The following is a 19371-nucleotide window of genomic DNA, read 5'->3' as shown; positions in this document are numbered from 1 at the left end:
TGAGATTGATATTGTTGAAGGTTTTATAATAGTGTATGCTGACGAGTAGATGGAACACGTTGCAAATTTAGTTATTGAACGTTTATTTTGAAAATTTCGTCTGATTTCGCTCTCTTGTTGTCTTGTTTAGAATTGATAGAGTGTGAAAATTGGAATATGATGTCTTTTCAACTGCATTATTGGTAAACAACTTAAAAAGAGTAATTTCAAATGGATTTTTGAAATTAATGTTTTATTATTAGAAATATTGCTTGAATTAATCTTAATTCTCTATAAGTCTGCTCGTAACAACATATGGTCTTAGGGAAAGAATTTGGCTTTTTGAAGTTTTATGTTCTAAAACAACCTAAGTCGTGATGCTATATGTTTGGTAGTCCATTTTCATTTTATTCTCTTCTAAATTGTTGAGGCGGAATAGACACTTTCCTCGCAAAGATAATTTATTGACCTATGACTAGATGAAATGTTCAGATTTTTATATTCTTATTTGTGACCTATTAACAGTGTATGAAGGCTAAATCTCATTTTATTCATATTTAAGTTATAATCTTAAATCATTTTTCAGAATTTTCATGCACCAAATATTAACTCTTCCAAATGTCTTGGTAAAATGTTGCATAATTTTCTGAATTTTTAAAGCGGAACTATCTCCTGAAGCTAGATTGTGCTTGTTATAACGATGTGGTTTCTACAATAAGTATAAATCCGGCGATCGGCTTCGCTCTTTAAACGAATATATGTGCTTACAAATCAAAAGGCAGTATTATGTAAATTAAGAAATATATGTAGGAAATCAAATGCTGTGTTTCCTATGCAGAAGTAATGATTGTAACATCATGTCAGCTCATCGGTTATGCAATAAATAAAGAAAAAGTTAAAATTGTATTTTTTCAACGTTTGAAAAATATCAATACAGTTGTTTGATAAAAAATGAAAATATTGCAGTTTGCACCGATTTACCATATGTTTCTACAATATACTGTTCATAACAAGATGGGATACTGGTTTCTAGTTGGATTATTGGTAATGATGTTTTGGCTTTCAAATATAAGAGACTTAAATGGCATTCTTTTATTTATTGAAAAATCATAATGTTATATATCTACCAACAAGACATAACTCTTATGCATGTTTAGAAATACCAGATAAAAATAAAATTAAGAAAGGAAATGGGGAATGTGTCAAAGCGACAACAACCCGCCATAGAGCAGACAACAGCCGAAGGCCACAAATACGTCTTCCATGTAGCAAGAATTCCCGCACCCGTATGTGTCCTTCAGCTGGCCCCTAAAAATATGTATACTAGTACAGTGATAATGGACGTCATACTAAACTCCGAATCATACACAAGAAACTAAAATAAAAATCACACAAGACTAACAAAGGCCAGAGGCTCCTGACTTGGGACAGGCGCAAAATTGCGGCGGGGTTAAACATGTTTATGAGATCTCAACCCTTCCCTATACCTCTAGCCAATGTAGAAAAGTAAACGCATAACAATACGCACATTAAAATTCAGTTCAAGAGAAGTCGGAGTCCGATGTCAAAAGATGTAACAAAAGAAAATAAATAAAATGACAATAATACATAAATAACAACAGACTACTAGCAGTTAACTGACATGCCAGCTCATGACCTCAATTAAACTGATTGAAAGATTATGTCTTCATCATATGAATATCAGGCACAATCCCTCCCTTAGGGGTTTAGTATCATACTATCATAAAATATATGAGAAGAACATAACCCGTGTAATGCCAATAACTGGTTTTTTTTTTTAAATAAATGTGTTTAGTTCCGATGCAAAGACCCTATAAGTGAATCAATATTAAAGCCAAAATATGCAATCTTTAATGACCTGACAACAGTATCGTAACTATATCCCTTCTTAATAAGGCTGTGTAAAGGTTTTGTAAGCTTTTAAGGTCAATACTGACATTTTTGTGCTTTGTAAAGAATATTACCATAAAAGATTGGATGTGAAATACCTGAACGTATAAGATGTCTGCATGTTGAGTTATATTTACGAATTATTTCCTTATACCGGTGATAAAATTTAGTAAATGTTTTGACCAGTTTGTGATATCGAAAACCCTGGTGTAATAATTTTCAGTAATACATAAATTTCTAAAGTTTATTTCATCCTTTTAGATCGACGCTGAATACATTTAATATGTTTTGCAAATGATGACATATCAAGGAGTAAAATAAAAAGAAGCACCAAACTTAAAATCGTGCCTGCAAAATAACCAAGATAAGAAGCTGTTTGGCTATTATCGTCTGCACTGATCAATCTTCTCCGATAAGACGACAGAGCTGTTTTATTAACAGCTATAGCTAATTTCAGTTCCTTTAACCTCGTTTCCAAGTCAATATTTATTCCAGCGACGCAAGAACATAAGCATACCAAAGAAGAGCTTGACGTCACCAGGTTACCATTCAGTAATGAATGTGTCGTTTCTTCTAGAGATGCGAGTCCAGAACTGACTTCCGGTGACGTGTTTTCGGTAGTCGCTACACTAGTCGTATGTTGATTGTTTTGAGTATTTTTTTCCTCCGTGGCTGTTGTGAATTCAACGGTTGTTAATGTTGCTATATCTGATTCTGTAGCTGATGCACCCGTTGTATCGCCTAAAGTTTTCAAGAGGTTATTTACAGCTTGTGATGTACCGGACAGTAAATAATCTAAAACGGGAAAAAAATCTCATCAAAAATACGAAAAGGAAATAGATTACACTATGCAATGTATTCAATTATATTTTTTTTTTATTGAAATCAATATTATCCCAATCATACGATCGAAGCTTTTGGGTTGCATTTGAGGCAATAACAAATCAAAACCAGATACTCCACAGGGCGCAGCTTTATATGACCGCAAAGGTCGAACCCTGAACAGTTGGGGCAAGTATGGACACAACATTTAAGCTTGATACATCTCTGAATTTGGATTGTGAGTAAATAGTTGACACAACATAGGTTTCTGAACTTAAACTTAAAAACCTAAAAAAATTAATTTGGACATTTACCTATTATGGTCCAATATCCAAAATCTAAATACATGGTTAGATTCAGCATATCATAGAACCCCAAGATTTCAATTTTTGATGAAATCAAATAATGTTCAATTTTAGACCCTTTAGACCTCAACCGGGCCTATGCTGAGCCGGACTCAACTAGTTTAACCAGGTGACTGCAATCGCAATCTCGATGAAGATATAACGAACACAACTTGTTTGAAATTGTAATTATAAATTCCACCAGAAAGGTTTACATGATAGTCAGTAGATTGGTAAACTGAAAGAAATAAAAATACAATATTTTACAATGTGTACGAATTAAATATGAATGTTAAATACAAGATTATTAATCGAGTCAAAAACGAAAGTAAAATTTACAGTTCATTTCTCGGAAATAAATAACTTACAGTTCGTATGTATTTATAAACCACTTATCCAAAAATAACGAAGTTAAAACAGATTAATTTATCACAGTTTATGATTGAATCAAACGTACTTGACAGTGGTATGTCTCGATTTCCGTAGGAAGTTCAAATGTCGTCCATTTTCCATGTGTTGAAATATTGAAGCGGACGGTGTCACAGAAATTAAAGGTAGTCGATAATACGGTGATTTGAGAAATCGGTCCAGTTCAATTTGTTCCGGATAAATATGAAAACATGTAATAAACATTGAATGTGAAACAGAATACTCCCCGTCTGAAATCTATCTGATATCACTATTCCATAAAATATAACACATGTGAATGTCCTATCTAAATCCAATATATATATATATATATACACATAATTACACAGGGTTGGTCTCTACGAGAAGAATCATGTCCACGATAGGGCGTGTGTAGGTTGTGGCTTTTCCGTTAACGATTACTCGCACTTCTGCTTTTCGGACGTGTTCGTCTGAACTTTTAAATGAGTTCACTATAATTCCAACGGGCCATTGGGTACGGCAAAGGTTTTTGTCCTTTAGAAGAATGACGTCTCCTTCGATGAGATCACGGCGATCTTCGGTCCATTTTCGTCGTTGTTGTAGTAATGGCAGGTACTCTTTCCTCCAACGGGACCAGAAAACACTGGCAAGAGCCTGTACCCGTCTCCATTCGGCAAGACATAGATCTCGTTTATCGAATTCTCCAAGATGATCTGAGGTGGATATGTAGTCGGTTTTCTGTGTCAATAACATAGCCGGAGTTAATATTAACGGATTCTCTGGATCTGTTGATACCAGTACCAGAGGTCTAGAGTTCACTATTGCTGAAACTTCTGCCATTAGTGTGTTGAGCACGTCATGCGTAAGGCTTCTTCCGGCTGCATTTAGAAGCATAGAATCAAGAATTCTCCTGGTGATACCAATCATTCTCTCCCAGGCTCCACCCATGTGGGACGAATGCGGCGGATTGAAGATCCAAGTTGTACCAGAATTGTACAGAAAGTTCTTGAAGGGTCCATCTTCAACGTTGATTGAGTCAATCTTTAAATCGTCGATTGCGCCAATAAAGTTTGTTCCACGGTCGGATCGGAAAATTTTAACTTGACCTCTTATAGCGGTGAATCTTCTGACGGCGTTTATGAAGGCTGAAGAGCTCATTTCCTCGATTAGTTCGATGTGAACAGCTCTAGTCACTGAGCATGTGAAAAGAATTGCCTAACGTTTTGAGTTTGCGTATCCACCACGTGTTTTACGTGAAACAATTGTCCAGGGTCCAAATGTGTCTATTCCAACGTTGGTAAACGGAGGTGACGGTTCAAGACGGTCCTCTGGCAAATCAGACATGATTTGACACTCAGTTTTTCCTCTTAGTTTGCGGCATGTCACACATTTGTGAATGAGAGAAGAGATCAAGCGCTTTGCTCCGACGATCCAGAATCCTGCGGATCGAATCGCTCCATCCGTGAAGTGGCGACCTTGATGTTTTATCTTGTCATGGTAATGTCGGACTAATAATGTCGCTATATGATGGCGTCCAGGGACGATCAATGGTTTCTTTTCACGGAGGTTTAAGTCAGATTTAGCAATACGGCCTCCTACTCGTAAAAGTCCTCGTTCGTCCAAAAACGGATTAAGGTTAGCTATCGGACTCCGCTTATGAATTTGTTCCTGACGTTTAATGCAATCTATTTCATCTCCGTAAACTTCATATTGAGCAGATATTAAGATGAAATTTTCGGCATTCGAAAAGCCTTCCAGAGAAGTCACTGGTGCTGTCTGTTTTGACCCGTGTAAACGGGAGAAACGTTTCAAAAAGGCTATCGCTCGCACAAGTGATGTCCAGTTGGAGAATCTGTTGAATCTATCAGTTCCGATACCTTTATGCTCAAGTGTGGCCAATGTTTTTGCAACATTAACAGTTGCACGTATTTCTCCATTTTCCTCTGGGTCTATTAGCTGATATATGTCCTCAGAATTCTTTTGTTCTGAGAAAAGAAGTTGTCTTGGTCCTAATAACCATTCGCTGCTATGAACTTCGTGAGCAGGTACGGACCTTGTTCCCGAGTCTGCGGAATTACGGTTAGTTGGTACATAATTCCATTGACTTGGAGAGCTAAATTTTCTTATTTTCTCTACTCTATTGGCGACATAGATAAAGAACCTTCTTGTCTCGTTACTGATGTAGCCTAGGACTACTTTACTGTCTGTGTAGAATTTTACGGTGTCTATATGTAAATCTAAATTATCCATGATAGTCTGTGTTATCTCGACTGCTAATACTGCAGCAGATAGTTCAAGGCGTGGAATAGTATGACCACTTGTTGGTGCAACTTTAGCTTTCCCAAGAATGAAACCTATGTTTGGTTCACCACTACTGTCGGTCGTGCGTAGATATGCAACAGCTGCTATGGCTTTTTCGGATGCATCAGAGAAGACATGTAACTCCTTTGTGGTGGTTTTGCTGAGATACGGCACGTAGGTACGTGGAATGCGCAATGTTTCTATAGCAATTAGGGTATCTCTCCAAGATTTCCACTCAGCTGCTGTCTCATCAGAGAGAGGTTGGTCCCAATCAATGGTTTCTGATACTATTTTCCTTAATAGGAGTTTGCCTTGTATAATCACTGGAGCTAAAAATCCAAGAGGATCGTAGAGACTGTTTATCGTTGATAAAATTCCTCTCCGAGTGATCGGTTTGTTTTCTGATGATAATTGAAATAAGAAGTTATCAGTGTTTACGTCCCAGCTGAGACCAAGACTATGTTGTAGGGGTTTGCTGTCGCATTCTAAGTCTAGATCTTTAAGATTTGAAGCCAAATCACTGACATGAAATGCAGACATAACTTCCGCACAATTAGAGACAAACTTGTGAAGGCGTAAGTTTCCATATTTTGCTAATGCTTGCTGTGTGTCCTTCATGAGCTTAACAGCTTCCTCTTTAGTAGGACATGACGTTAGACCGTCGTTGACGTAGAAGTCTCTTGTAACAAAGCTAGTCACGTGACTGCCAAACTCTTGTTCTGATGCTTGAGCTGCTTTTCTGAGTCCAAGCGTAGCAACGGCAGGTGACTGACTATTTCCGAAAACATGAACTCTCATGCGGTATTCGACAAGGTTCTTCTGTAGGTCATTGTCTTTATGCCATAAAAATCTCAGATAATTTCGGTGGTCTTTTCTGACAACAAAGCAGTGAAACATATGTTGAACGTCTGCAGTCACTGCGACCATTTCTTTCCTGAAACGCAGCAATACTCCCAAGAGATCATTGGTCAAGTCTGGACCTGTAAGCAGGACGCTGTTAAGTGAAACTCCGTTACATTTGGCGGAAGAATCAAACACATCTCTTATCTGATCGGGTTTCTTCGGATAATAAACACCAAACAATGGCAAATACCAGCACTCCTCATGTTCGTGCAATGGTGGAGTGAGCTCTGCATGATTATTATCTAAGATTTTACTCATAAATGTAAGAAAATGTTCCCGCTTCACTGGGTTTCTATTCAGACTGGCGTCTAACATGTTAGCACGGTGAAGAGCCTGTGGTCTGTTGCTTGGCAATGGCTGTCTTGGCACTCGGAACGGTAACGGTGCTACCCAACTTCCTTTCGAGTCTCTGACAAATCCGTTGTCCATCATGAACATTTTGTCCTCATATGACTGTCCAGGCTTATCATCGTCCCTTGTTTTTTCAAAGAGTGGCGATTGTAAATCTTTTGTTACAGGGTCTGTGTAGTTTTCCCGGATGTCAAACTTGCTTGTGCATGGTTGAAAAGTTGAAGGTTGTCCTGTAGGTAAAATGTTGGTTATTTTAACATTTAAAAGGAACATGCTGCTTGTTAATGCAGGTTTCTCCTATCACTACCCAACCAAGTTTCAATTGTTGTGCATAAGGAGTTCTGGGTGGTCCTATGCGCTGGTCGAGGACATGGTGTGCCTCTATAAGGTCTCTGCCAATTAAGAGAAGAATTTGCCAATTTTCCTCTATAGGTGGAATGCTACCCCTAAGTTCTTTTAAATGAGGGTGATGCATTGTTACTTCAGGAGTAGGTATTTCGTCCCTATTATTTGGAATATGATCACATTCAATCAGTACGGGAAGGTCAAACTTGTCATTACAGTTGATTGATTCCATGATGAAACCTTTTCCTCTTTTCCCGGAATTCGGGCGATGCTAGTGACCGGTTGCTTTGGTCATCAATGATGGCGTACATGCGAATAACTTTGTACTGGTTATCTTTGTGATAAACGTTCACAGGAAGTATTTTAGCACACGATTTCCCGCTATATGTATCTTTGCAGATCTCAGTACAGATAGAATTAACTGAGGTTGACTTAGTTTCAGCCGATTCTGTAGGCTCCCCGCCGTAGGCTTGCTTAGGTATGCTAGACTGAGAACTTGCAGGTTGCTGTGGTCTAGTGATGTGTAGTGCGGTAGTGTGTTGTTTACTTCCACATTCTTTTACAACTTATGCGTGCATTGCATTCCCGGCTTCTGTGTTTGGTAGAATCACAACACTTATAACAGACATTGTTTTCTTTCAAAAGACCTTTGCGTTCCTCTATTGATTTGGCTCGGAACGCTCGACATTCATTTAAGGAATGCTTTGTATTGTGCAGAATACAAAGACCTTGTTTGCTGGCGTCTCCGGATTGCTGCTCAACCGCTGTTTTATGCGGTGCATTACGTTTGCGCGCAGCTTTTCATTACTATTGCGCGCATTTATTTGACAGGTAAACTCAGGCAAGCTTAGGCAATAACTCTTATTTATCTATGAATGTATTCAATTATTTTAATTAAAAGTACCCTTTCCGTTAGACTAAATCACCTACTCACCCACGAGGATGTAGAAGTTGGATACAAGCAGGATAAGTCGGTTGCATTATATTCTATCAATCCGGAAATTTTTATACTCATCACATACTAATGAATTTCTCCCCCGATTTGCTATAAAAAAAAACTTCAAATGTTCGTTACTTAACAAAACTTTACAATCTAACTTACAATAAATTATTTACGAATTTTAAAGAGATCACTATTCGGGGTACTTGAGCACCCTGAAAAATTCCCAATGAAGTTACATGTATGCCTTAAGTTATAACAGAATTTATCATGCACACTTTATATTTTGTCTTAGAATACAATATGAACAATATATGATTAAAATATATTTTCAAAGTTAATAAAATTTTATATTATTCATATTTCATTATCATGATTATATACCCTTTTTTACCTGAGTTTACCTGTAAGATAAATGCGCGCAAATGTAATCAAAAGCTGCGCGCAAACGTAAAACATTTTAATCCCCAAATGCGCGCAAACGTAGTGCGCCCGTTTTATGAGTACCAACTTTAGTCTTGGGGTAAGACGTGAACCTTGGCGCAGCACCTTTTGTATTTGGTGTGACTTTTGACCCAAAGATGAATCAAGGATCGTTTTTAATTCTACTGATTTCACTGATGAATGCAGATAACTCTGTAAAAGGAGGAAAGGCAGCGCCGTGGTTAGATTTGTATCTAGACGCCCTTGTAATCCACTTTTCCTGAAGTCCATATGGTAGTTTTTCAATGACAGGGTTTATTCCGGTCGGTGAATCAAAATAAGCTAGCAGACATCCCAGTTTGGGATTTTCCTTGTGGTATTCTATTTCTGATAGAATGTCAGACAGTTCATAAAGACGTGTGTTGTCCTTATTCGTCAAGGTTGGGAATTTGTCAAGTTTACTCCTGAGAGAGGCTTCCAACATTTTTGGAGCACCATACCGCTCGTCAAGCCTCTTCCATAATCTTTGTATACCTATTGTAGGATTATTGGCGTTCGACGCTCTTATGCTTATGGCATGTTTAGCAGACTCAGGACCGAGCCACTTGATCAATAAATCAATCTGTTCCGAGTCAGATACTTGTAACTCGTCTGTCACGTTTTTAAAGCTTGCTTTCCATGTATGGAAGGATTCTGCCCGATCGTTAAAGCTTGTTAATCGGGAGAAAAGCAGGTCTTTACGCAAGAGAAATCTAGTAATCTCCGATGTGGGGTTGATTTGTTGCTGGTGTGCATCAGGGATCTCTTCTATAACGTTTTGTGTTTGGTGTGAGACAGGGATCTCTTCTATAACGTCTTGTTTTGTGCGTAAGACAGGGATCGCTTCTTTAACACCCTGTTTTTGGTGTTCGGCAGGGATCTAATCTGAAAGGTCTAGTTTTTGTAAGCCGGTTACTATTCCCAGATCTGGGATTAAGGTAACTTCCGGTGACTTAGGAAGGCAAGACAGCAGATGTCTGTGGCGGCAAGTTCAGTGCCACGAATGGCACGAACGCTGGTGCTTCATGACTCAGTTCAATCGTACCAGGACTTTGTCTTATCTTATAAGTTCCTGTTACTTCCTTTACAGTAGTTAATACATGAAGTTTATTGACGAAATCTTGCACACGCTGGAGCGGGTCTTCCTTTTCGTCAGGAAGATCGCTAACTGCTTGGCTGCCGTCGTCTTCCAGGATACGAGCCTCGGCTTCTGCGGCTGCAGCTTCTCTTTTTGCTTCGAGAATGTTCATAGCGGCCTTAAGTTCGGTTTTTTCTCGGACCGCATCCTGTTCCATTTGAGTTTTCATGCGAACGGCCTCCTGTTCTTTTTTTAGCTTTGATGTGCTCTTCCTCCTGTTCAATTCGAGCTTTCAAGTGAGCAGCCTCAAGTTCCATTTGAGCTCTTCTACGTGTGGCCTCTTGTTCCGCTTCAGCTTTTCTATGTGCAGCCTCTTGTTTTGCACGGATAGCTTCTTGTTCCATTTCGGCCTTGATTTCTGTTTGTCTATATAGGGCCTCTTCCTGTAAATAGTTATCCAAAGTACCAGGATTATAATTTTATACGCCAGACGCGCGTTTCGTCTACATAAGACTCATCAGTGACGCTCAGATCAAAATAGTTAAAAAGCCAAACAAATACAAAGTTGAAGAGCATTGAGGACCCAAAATTCCAAAAAGTTGTGCCAAATACGGCCTCCTGCTTTAGGAGGGCAGCTTCTTGCTCGGCAAAGGCTATCTTTGATCTAGCGGACTCTGCCTTGGCACGCTTTCTCCGTGCTAGGCTCGACATGTCGGAGGCGTGTGAGCTCCCACTGTGCGAGGTGGTCTTGCCCTTAGATGTCCTCGTTTTTGTAGATTTAGCCTTTGTCAAGGTGAGACGATGCTCGTGCAAAGTTTCAATTGCCAGTTCGACTTTAGACATTCGGATATCCGTTGAGAATTTGCACGTATCAATGTCTTGAAGGCTGTCTAATGTTTTTGTATTTTTCAGAAATGTCAAGTACTCGTCTGTGAGCCTGCGATACTTAGTACAGGCTTGTACAATTTTATCTTGTGCTGTTAACAATTGCTGGAGGTCGTTAGGAGGCGTTGTTACTTCCAATAACTGGGATTCAATGTCTGCCCAGAGAGCCTCTAGTTCCTGACAGAACTTGTCACGTTTTTCAGTGAAAGCTCCTTGTCCCTTTTCCGTGAGGTCACGTACTCGCCTAGCCTCGGGAGTTTCATCTGACTGTGATGTATTAGACGGATTTTCTAATAGTTCAAGGACATCTCCTTTTTGGGGCTGAATCTCATCTTGTTGTACCACATGACTGGGATCCATGTTGACTCAACGTTGTTGGGTTGCTGTCGAGTTCACACAAGATATGTAGTCCACTGTCAGTGTAAAGGTATGTACGTTGCTACGTTGCCGTTCCTTGTCTGGATATGTAAAGACAGGTTGTCGTCGATTTACTATGCTGAGCCGGACTCAACTAGTTTAACCAGGTGACTGCAATCGCAATCTCGATGAAGATATAACGAACACAACTTGTTCGAAATTGTAATTATAAATTCCACCAGAAAGGTTTACATGATAGTCAGTAGATTGGTAAACTGAAAGAAATAAAAATACAATATTTTACAATGTGTACGAATTAAATATGAATGTTAAATACAAGATTATTAATCGAGTCAAAAACGAAAGTAGAATTTACAGTTCATTTCTCGGAAATAAATAACTTACAGTTCGTATGCAGGGGCGTAGCTACCCGGAGGCACGACAGCACGTGCATCCACGTCGTTTTCACCAAAAAAAAAAAAAAAAAAAATCAAAAGAGAGAGATGTGTTGGTCAATCGGAATCGGAGACTTTTGGTGTCTTTTCCGTCTATCCCGGATATTAGTTTGACAACCTAGTTACAAGTGTTGATGAAGCTGTTCATTCAGAAAAAGATCGTAGCTCAGAAGTTTCGTGCACATTGATTCGGCATGCAAAAAAAGAAATGGCAAAATAAAAATTTATAAATTGAATGTTAAAGGAAACAACTATGTTGTCACTTTTTTTAATTGATGAAATATCATTAAATAACGACATTTGGTTTCAAAATAATTGGGTTTTTTTGTGGAGATTATGACAAAATCGGAAGGTTACTTGTATCTTTTACAAGATTTTTACTTTTGAATTTGTAATACTCAGTCTAAGATATGTAGTTTTGGAGCACATTTTACAGTGTACAGATCATCAGTTTGGAATGAGATGTACCAATCGGCATTAGAATTATCAGATCCCTTCGATATCGTTGAAAATATGCCGAGGCGATGTGGTTGACAGACTACCAGAGCCAATCACCCTGCAACCACGCCAAAACAGTATTCGAAAGTCTCATTATTTTTTGCGTTCATAGACCATATGATCAGGCAACTGAAGATCGAGTGGGGTCGCGTCAAGTTATCAGAAAATCGCTTCTTTGTGCTGTATCTGCTTCATCGTGTTGTAGGAAATATCACAAACGAACAAATCTCAATATTGTCTGAAAGCATACGAAACTGACCTAGCATGTAATTTTGACGAATTCAATTGGGAGGTCGCTCGATGCCGAACACGTACGCTGGTTTATAACATCTCGCAAGTGCTACCATGCCATGATGGCCCTGATATCTATCAGTCACGGTACTACGTATGTAATTGAAAACAAATGTACGATCAACAATGAACAACAAAAGTTACATAGCATTACTGCATATTCGTCGGGATTTCAGTGTGAAAGTTGACAAAGTAATAGAGAAGTTTGTTTCTGCCCAGACCCGAAGAGCAGATTTTGGACAATTTTGAGTAAATTCTGTATCACAAATATGTGTTGTTTATGTATTACTATATTCAGAAGATTTATTAATAGTTTTACATTCATAAATTTTTATCTACATATAGCTCCTCTTTTAACCGTCCTATGACCGAAAACCAAAAAAAAAAAATTTGCTGCATATATAATAGGGTCCAAAATTTTTTCGCCTCGCACCGCTCGGCGGTAGTTGCTTCCACATCGTTTCTTTCTAGCTACGCCCCTGGTATGTATTTATAAACCACTTATCCATAAATAACGAAGTTAAAACAGATTAATTTATCACAGTTTATGATTGAACAACGTACTTGACAGTGGTATGTCTCGATTTCCGTAGGAAGTTCAAATGTCGTCCATTTTCCATGTGTTGAAATATTGAAGCGGACGGTGTCACAGAAATTAAAGGTAGTCGATAATACGGTGATTTGAGAAATCGGTCCAGTTCAATTTGTTCCGGATAAATATGAAAACATGTAATAAACATTGAATGTGAAACAGAATAGGGCCCAAATATTACTAAATCCATGGTTAAATTCAGCATATTGAAGAACCCCATATTAAGAATCTAAATACACGGTTAGATTTGGCATATCAAAGAACCCCAATAATTCATTTTTTTTTTAATGAAATCAAACAAAGTTTAATTTTGGACCCTTTTGGCCCCTAATTCATAAACTGTAGGGACTGGTCCGAGACCATAATTAATTCGTAGTGCATTTCTTTTAGAACATAAATGAAAATTCAAAAAATTCCACCTGCGCTTTCTCAATGAAATTTTTACAGTGTGTTGTACTACTTTTGGGACAAATTATATCAAAATTATAGAAAACTTCATCGGCTCTTACTTAAAATATGGACAATTTAATGTTTAGGGCGTCTTAAAATCTTTGACAGCGTCCGAAGTACTAATTTTTAACCTTTGTCAGCTGGACCAAATCACTACTTTCCTTTAAATTTCTGCACCAAATTTTTTTACAGTGTAATTTCACCCCCCTACTTGCAGTTTGAGGCATAAAACATGGAGAAAAAAATTGGAAGGGGTATGAAAAATATTGGCAAGTAGCCCACCGTCAACACTAGGGACTGTATTAGTGGACAACGAAAATCAAGGGACGACAATTGTGGTCCCGGACCAAAACTCCCAAAATCAATCCCAATCTTCCTTTTGTGGTCATAAACCTTGTGTTAAGATTTCTATTTCCTTATACTAAAATTATTGTGCAAAAACCAAAACTCCCAAAATCAATCTCAACCTTTCTTTCATGGTCATAATAGTTATCAAAGGTACCAGGATTATAATTTAGTACGCCAAACGCGCGTTTCGTCTACATAAGACTCATCAGTGACGCTCATATCAAAATATTTATAAAGCCAAACAAGAACAAAGTTGAAAAGCATTTAAAATCCAAAATTCCAAAAAGTTGTGCCAAATACGTCTAAGGTAATCTATGCCTTGGATAAGAAAACCCTTAGTTTTTCGAAATATTTACAGTTTTATAAACAGGAAATTTATAAAAATGACCACATTATTGATGTTCTTGTCAACACCGAAGTCTTGACAACTGGGCTGGTGATACCCTCGGGGACGACACGTCCACCAGCAGTGGCATCGACCCAGTGGTGTAAATAGTTATATCAAAGGTACCTTATGTTAAAAATGTTCATAGATTTCTGTTCACTTATACTAAAGATATTGTGCGAATGACCACATTATTGATATTCATGTCAACACCGAAGTGTTGACTACTGGGCTGGTGATACACTCTGGAACGAAACGTCCACCAGCAGTGGCATCGACCCAGTGGTGTAAATAGTTATCAAAGGTACCTTATGTTAAAAATTTTCACATAGATTTCTGTTCACTTATACTAAAGATATTGTGCGAAAACGAAGAAAAATGCTTATTTGGGCTCTTTTTGGCCCCTAATTCCTACACTGTTGGGACCAGAACTCCCAAAATCAATCCACACCTTCCTTTTATGGTCACAAACCTTGTGTTTAAATATCATAGATTTCTATTTACTTATACTAAAGTTATAGTGCGAAAACCAAATGTCTTCGGACGACGACGACGACGACAACGCCAACGTCATACCAATATACGACCAAAATTTTTTCAATTTTTGCGGTCGTATAATGATTAATTTCGTTATTAACTATGGAAATTAGTATATATGGAATAAATAAATTGATAACACAGAGGTAGGTCTAGGTCTCGTCGTTTTGTTATTTTGAACGTAAAATGCAAATGTTTGAAGTTAAAAAAGCAATACGTAACATGTGAGTTATGCCAACTATTCAAGGTTAAAGAACTATGACTGAAGGCACAGGACCAATCAACCTCCATAGAAATGACATGTGCCATTCTTATACAATTGCATACCTAATATTGACCTACCACTAATGATTCATTCACAAATATGTAACACATAAACAAACGACAACCACTGAATTACAGGCTCCTGACTTGGGACAGGCACATACATAAATAATGTGGCGGGGTTAAACATGTTAGCGGGATCCCAACACTCCCCCTAACCTGGGACAGTGGTATAACAGTACAACATAAGAACGAACTATAAAAATCAGTTGAAAAAGGCTTAACTCATCAGATGGACAAAAATACAAGTGGACGTGGCCCGGTACTTATACATACCGACATTGCAACAAATATGTGCATTATATGTGTACAAAGCTTTATTACTGAATTATTGTTTTACCTCTTTCAAAGGGATGATGACTATTTCTTTAATCATTAGATTCTTTATGAAAGTAAGTTTTGTTGATGTTTTTATTACTGTCATTGTGATATTTATGTATATGAGGAATTACACCCAAATGCACTCATGGTTATAAATTTTTACACACTTTGAACAAATAAAGAGTGTAATATGTAACACCATAAGAACATAACAATCAAACACACACTTTAATTGAAAACAGCTTGACAACAACAAAAAAGAGAAGAAGGTATATAACAGCCAATAAAGCATCATTCTAATGCAATTCGTTTGTAACGAGAATTATCATTGGACGATGGAAAATATTTTGAAGGTTTAGATTCCACGTTCATCCAGTCCGTAACTAAGAAAGCCACCATTTTGATTTCGATTATTTTTTTGGTGTGTAATTTCTCACAAAATAAGAGAAAGTCACATTTTTAGCCTCAAAATCTTATTTGTGTCAACATTAAAACCATCCCGAGGTGAACGAAAGGTATAACTACGTACGTCTAGTGTTTATGTTTGACACCGTGAGTATCAATTTGAAGTCACATGGTTTAGATTCTAAAGACGATGAAACAGTTTCACGGAATTTTTTATTTATGTCCTTTTAAGCCAAAACATTTGATAATTGAAAATGATTTGAATCATTATATCCGCACAGTGGTAATAATGAAGGCCACTTATAGTTGTTAGCATGCAAGTAGTCAATATGCTAAAATGTATTTAGTTAATCATTCTGAAAAGGAATACATGTTTAGAACTTTCAATAGAAACTGAATATATCTGAATGTAATTTTTAAAGCTAGGATTTTTATCAGATATAATCGTTGTTCTGTGAATTAAGTATACAACAACATCAAATCCACTTTATGACATACAGCTTTTCATTGACCCCATTTGGTGCCAACGTTTTTATTTTTGTCTTATCTTTCTACAGTTATTTTTTACTTACTAGACCAAGCAGTTTTATGATCAGTGATTGCAAAATAATTAGTAAGTCAACTGCGCTATGATTTATAATGTATACAGGGGATCTACATGTTGATTGAGATAAATGTTTGGATTACATTGATAGTCACTACTAGGCCATAACAAAGAATAGGTGTGTTTGCCCTAATTCTACCTACACAGAAAATAGCTACCTACTCAAAATCTTTTATTGTCCTGATGTGAAATTTTGTTTTCATTCAGATAGGCATGCAGACTTATAAACATCTGAAACTTAGATGTCTCTTTGCCAAAAAAAAAACAATTTAAGAAATTGCCGACCTACCTTCCCACTGTCTCGATGTTGGGTAGGACGTGGGCAAACCAAAATATTTTTAAGTGTGGCCCCATGGCCGTTAAAACATTGTGAAATGTCTGTTTCGATGGAGAAATTGTAATACTGAAACATTAATGTGGCGCATATTTCGTTAATGTGAAATACTGCCAGGTGTACTCGTAAGTTCATGGGAAATGATGTCCGTTGTTATTCTGTGGTTTACATGTTTTAAGGTTAAAAAATAGTTCATGTGTAGTCCAGTAATTCAACTGCAAAAGACATCAATTCATGATAAAGTTTAAATGCAATGTCTAGATACTCCCTACATGAACAGTTATCTACGGAAGCGTATTAGCGCCACACATTTAAAAAAAAATGTTCCCCTATCTTTGGGTTATAACGCAAGCCTTTGCGATATAACGCAGAACTTTTAGTTATAACGCAAAAATTTGCGATAAAAGGCAAACCTTTACGTTATAACGCAAATATCTTGATTTCAATTATTCAGTAAGTTTTGTATTTGTCCGTCTGTCATTCATTTCGGTTGTGATTTACTCGTAGATGACAAAGAACCATTCATTCATGGTCAAATTGTTATAATAAATATGCCTAGAAATAATGGAATACTTGAAGTGCAATTATACATAAACTGAGACTGATTTGTGCATAAAAAAATATATAATTTAACAAGAAAATATATATATATATATAGTATATATAGGCATATTTAAATTGCAAGATAAAAAAATAATATCATACAATTGTGTCACTTCGAAGGCAAATAGACAAAATGATGTTTTTGCTTAATAATGAATTATTAATATGGAAACATATGTAATTTTGATGCAAGAAAACGTTTTTTTAAATCTTAGAATATAATAAAGATTCTTTGATAGAAAGTCATTGAATTTTCATTTCAATGTAGTGATGGTTTTTTTAAGATGCTTGGGTAGCAATTTGAATGGAGAGAACATAATTTTATTAATAAAACATCTTCAGTCTATTATAACAGGGGTTTTCGTCGTTCCTGTTATATTTAGAATTCGGGGGGAAAGTCACTGGATAAAGTCAACAAAACTAAGTTAAGCTTTACGATGGTTTATATATAACTTCTTCAATAGTGCAAAACATTAATTACAATAAAAGTTCAACGGTAAATATTCCGGAAAGATACAACAAATGGTAATTCCAAGAAATGTTCTATACTAAACACAATGAATGTCACTGTAAATGCACGGAGTCCGTACAGCTTGACCACTGGTATCCAACTGCCCATTTACATAGAAACAATATAAAATGAATTACGTAATCTTACTTAATCATAACTACATGTACTAATGAAATTTGTCACGTAATGCTATAAACGAATAATACAATTAAAAACATATATACGATAACAAGAAATAGACAATGCTAAGATTAAAATGGATTAACTTCTTAACATGTAAGCTGACAATTTTGAGAACAATAGTATCTTGCTTTAAGATAAAGTTTGAATGTCCACGAAATAAACAATGCGGAAAATATCGCTGTCACACTATACATGTATTGCCAAAGGGTATCTTGTTTAAAAATCTAACCAACTTTACACAGTTCTCAAACGAAAGCTTACTTTGGAAGTATATTTATATTCGGCTGTATGAGCAGGGTTGATTTCTTTCTTCGGTACCACCTCAATTTCCTCAATTTTCTTTGAAATATATATACTAGTAATAACATGGATATCGTTTAAGGGGCCTTTATAGTTTGCTGTTCCTTGTGAGCCAATGATCCGTGTTGAACACCGTACTTTGGCCTATGATGGTTTACTTTTACGAATAGTGACTTAGATGCAGAGTTTTCTTATTGGTGCTTATACCATATCTTCTTATATTATTCTGCTCATTATTAGTCAATGATATGTTCTAATTATTCAAGCATTTTACTTTGCCATGACTACAAAGGTGATAAATTTTAAAATATACAGCCTCCTCCAGCGCTCATACCACATCTTCTTATATTATTCTGCTCATTATTAGTCAATGATATGTTCTAATTATTCAAGCATTTTACTTTGCCATGACTACAAAGGTGATAAATTTTAAAATATACAGCCTCCTCCAGCGCTCATACCACATCTTCTTATATTATTCTGCTCATTATTAGTCAATGATATGTTCTAATTATTCAAGCATTTTACTTTGCAATGACTACAAAGGTGATAAATTTTAATATATACAGCCTCCTCCAGCGCTCATACCACATCTTCTTATATTATTCTGCTCATTATTAGTCAATGATATGTTCTAATTATTCAAGCATTTTACTTTGCAATGACTACAAAGGTGATAAATTTTAATATATACGGTCTCCTCCAGCGCTCATATCACATCTTCTTATATTATTCTGCTCATTATTAGTCTAATTATTCAAGCATTTTACTTTGCAATGACTACAAATGTGATAAATTTTAATATATACAGCCTCCTCCAGCGCTCATACCACATCTTCTTATATTATTCTGCTCATTATTAGTCAATGATATGTTCTAATTATTCAAGCATATTACTTTGCAATGACTACAAAGGTAATAAATTTTAATATTTACGGTCTCCTCCAGCGCTCATATCACATCTTCTTATATTATTCTGCTCATTATTAGTCAATGATATGTTCTAATTATTCAAGCATTTTACTTTGCAATGACTACAAATGTGATAAATTTTAATATATACAGCCTCCTCCAGCGCTCATACCACATCTTCTTATATTATTCTGCTCATTATTAGTCAATGATATGTTCTAATTATTCAAGCATTTTACTTTGCAATGAC

At 36.6% G+C, this 19371-nt stretch overlaps 1 protein-coding gene across 7 annotated transcripts in view; it reads right to left on the bottom strand.

Moving 5' to 3' along the window:
• Positions 1–1062: 1062 nt before the first annotated feature.
• The window catches only part of LOC139482255 (uncharacterized), a 51185-nt gene continuing 32876 nt past the window's right edge, over positions 1063–19371 (bottom strand). For 4 of the 7 annotated variants that reach the window (XM_071265993.1, XM_071265994.1, XM_071265992.1 and 1 more), the window contains one exon: positions 1063–2685. In XM_071265993.1, coding sequence (XP_071122094.1) covers positions 2135–2685 — 551 coding nt within the window. In that variant the 3' untranslated portion in view covers positions 1063–2134. The other 3 variants (XR_011654811.1, XR_011654810.1, XR_011654812.1) reach the window with 3 other exon arrangements.

Source organism: Mytilus edulis, chromosome 7 (assembly GCF_963676685.1).
Source record: "Mytilus edulis chromosome 7, xbMytEdul2.2, whole genome shotgun sequence".
Taxonomy (NCBI): Eukaryota; Metazoa; Mollusca; class Bivalvia; order Mytilida; family Mytilidae; genus Mytilus; species Mytilus edulis.
Note: the sequence above shows the minus strand (reverse complement) of the source record. Positions and strands in the feature narration are given on the sequence as shown.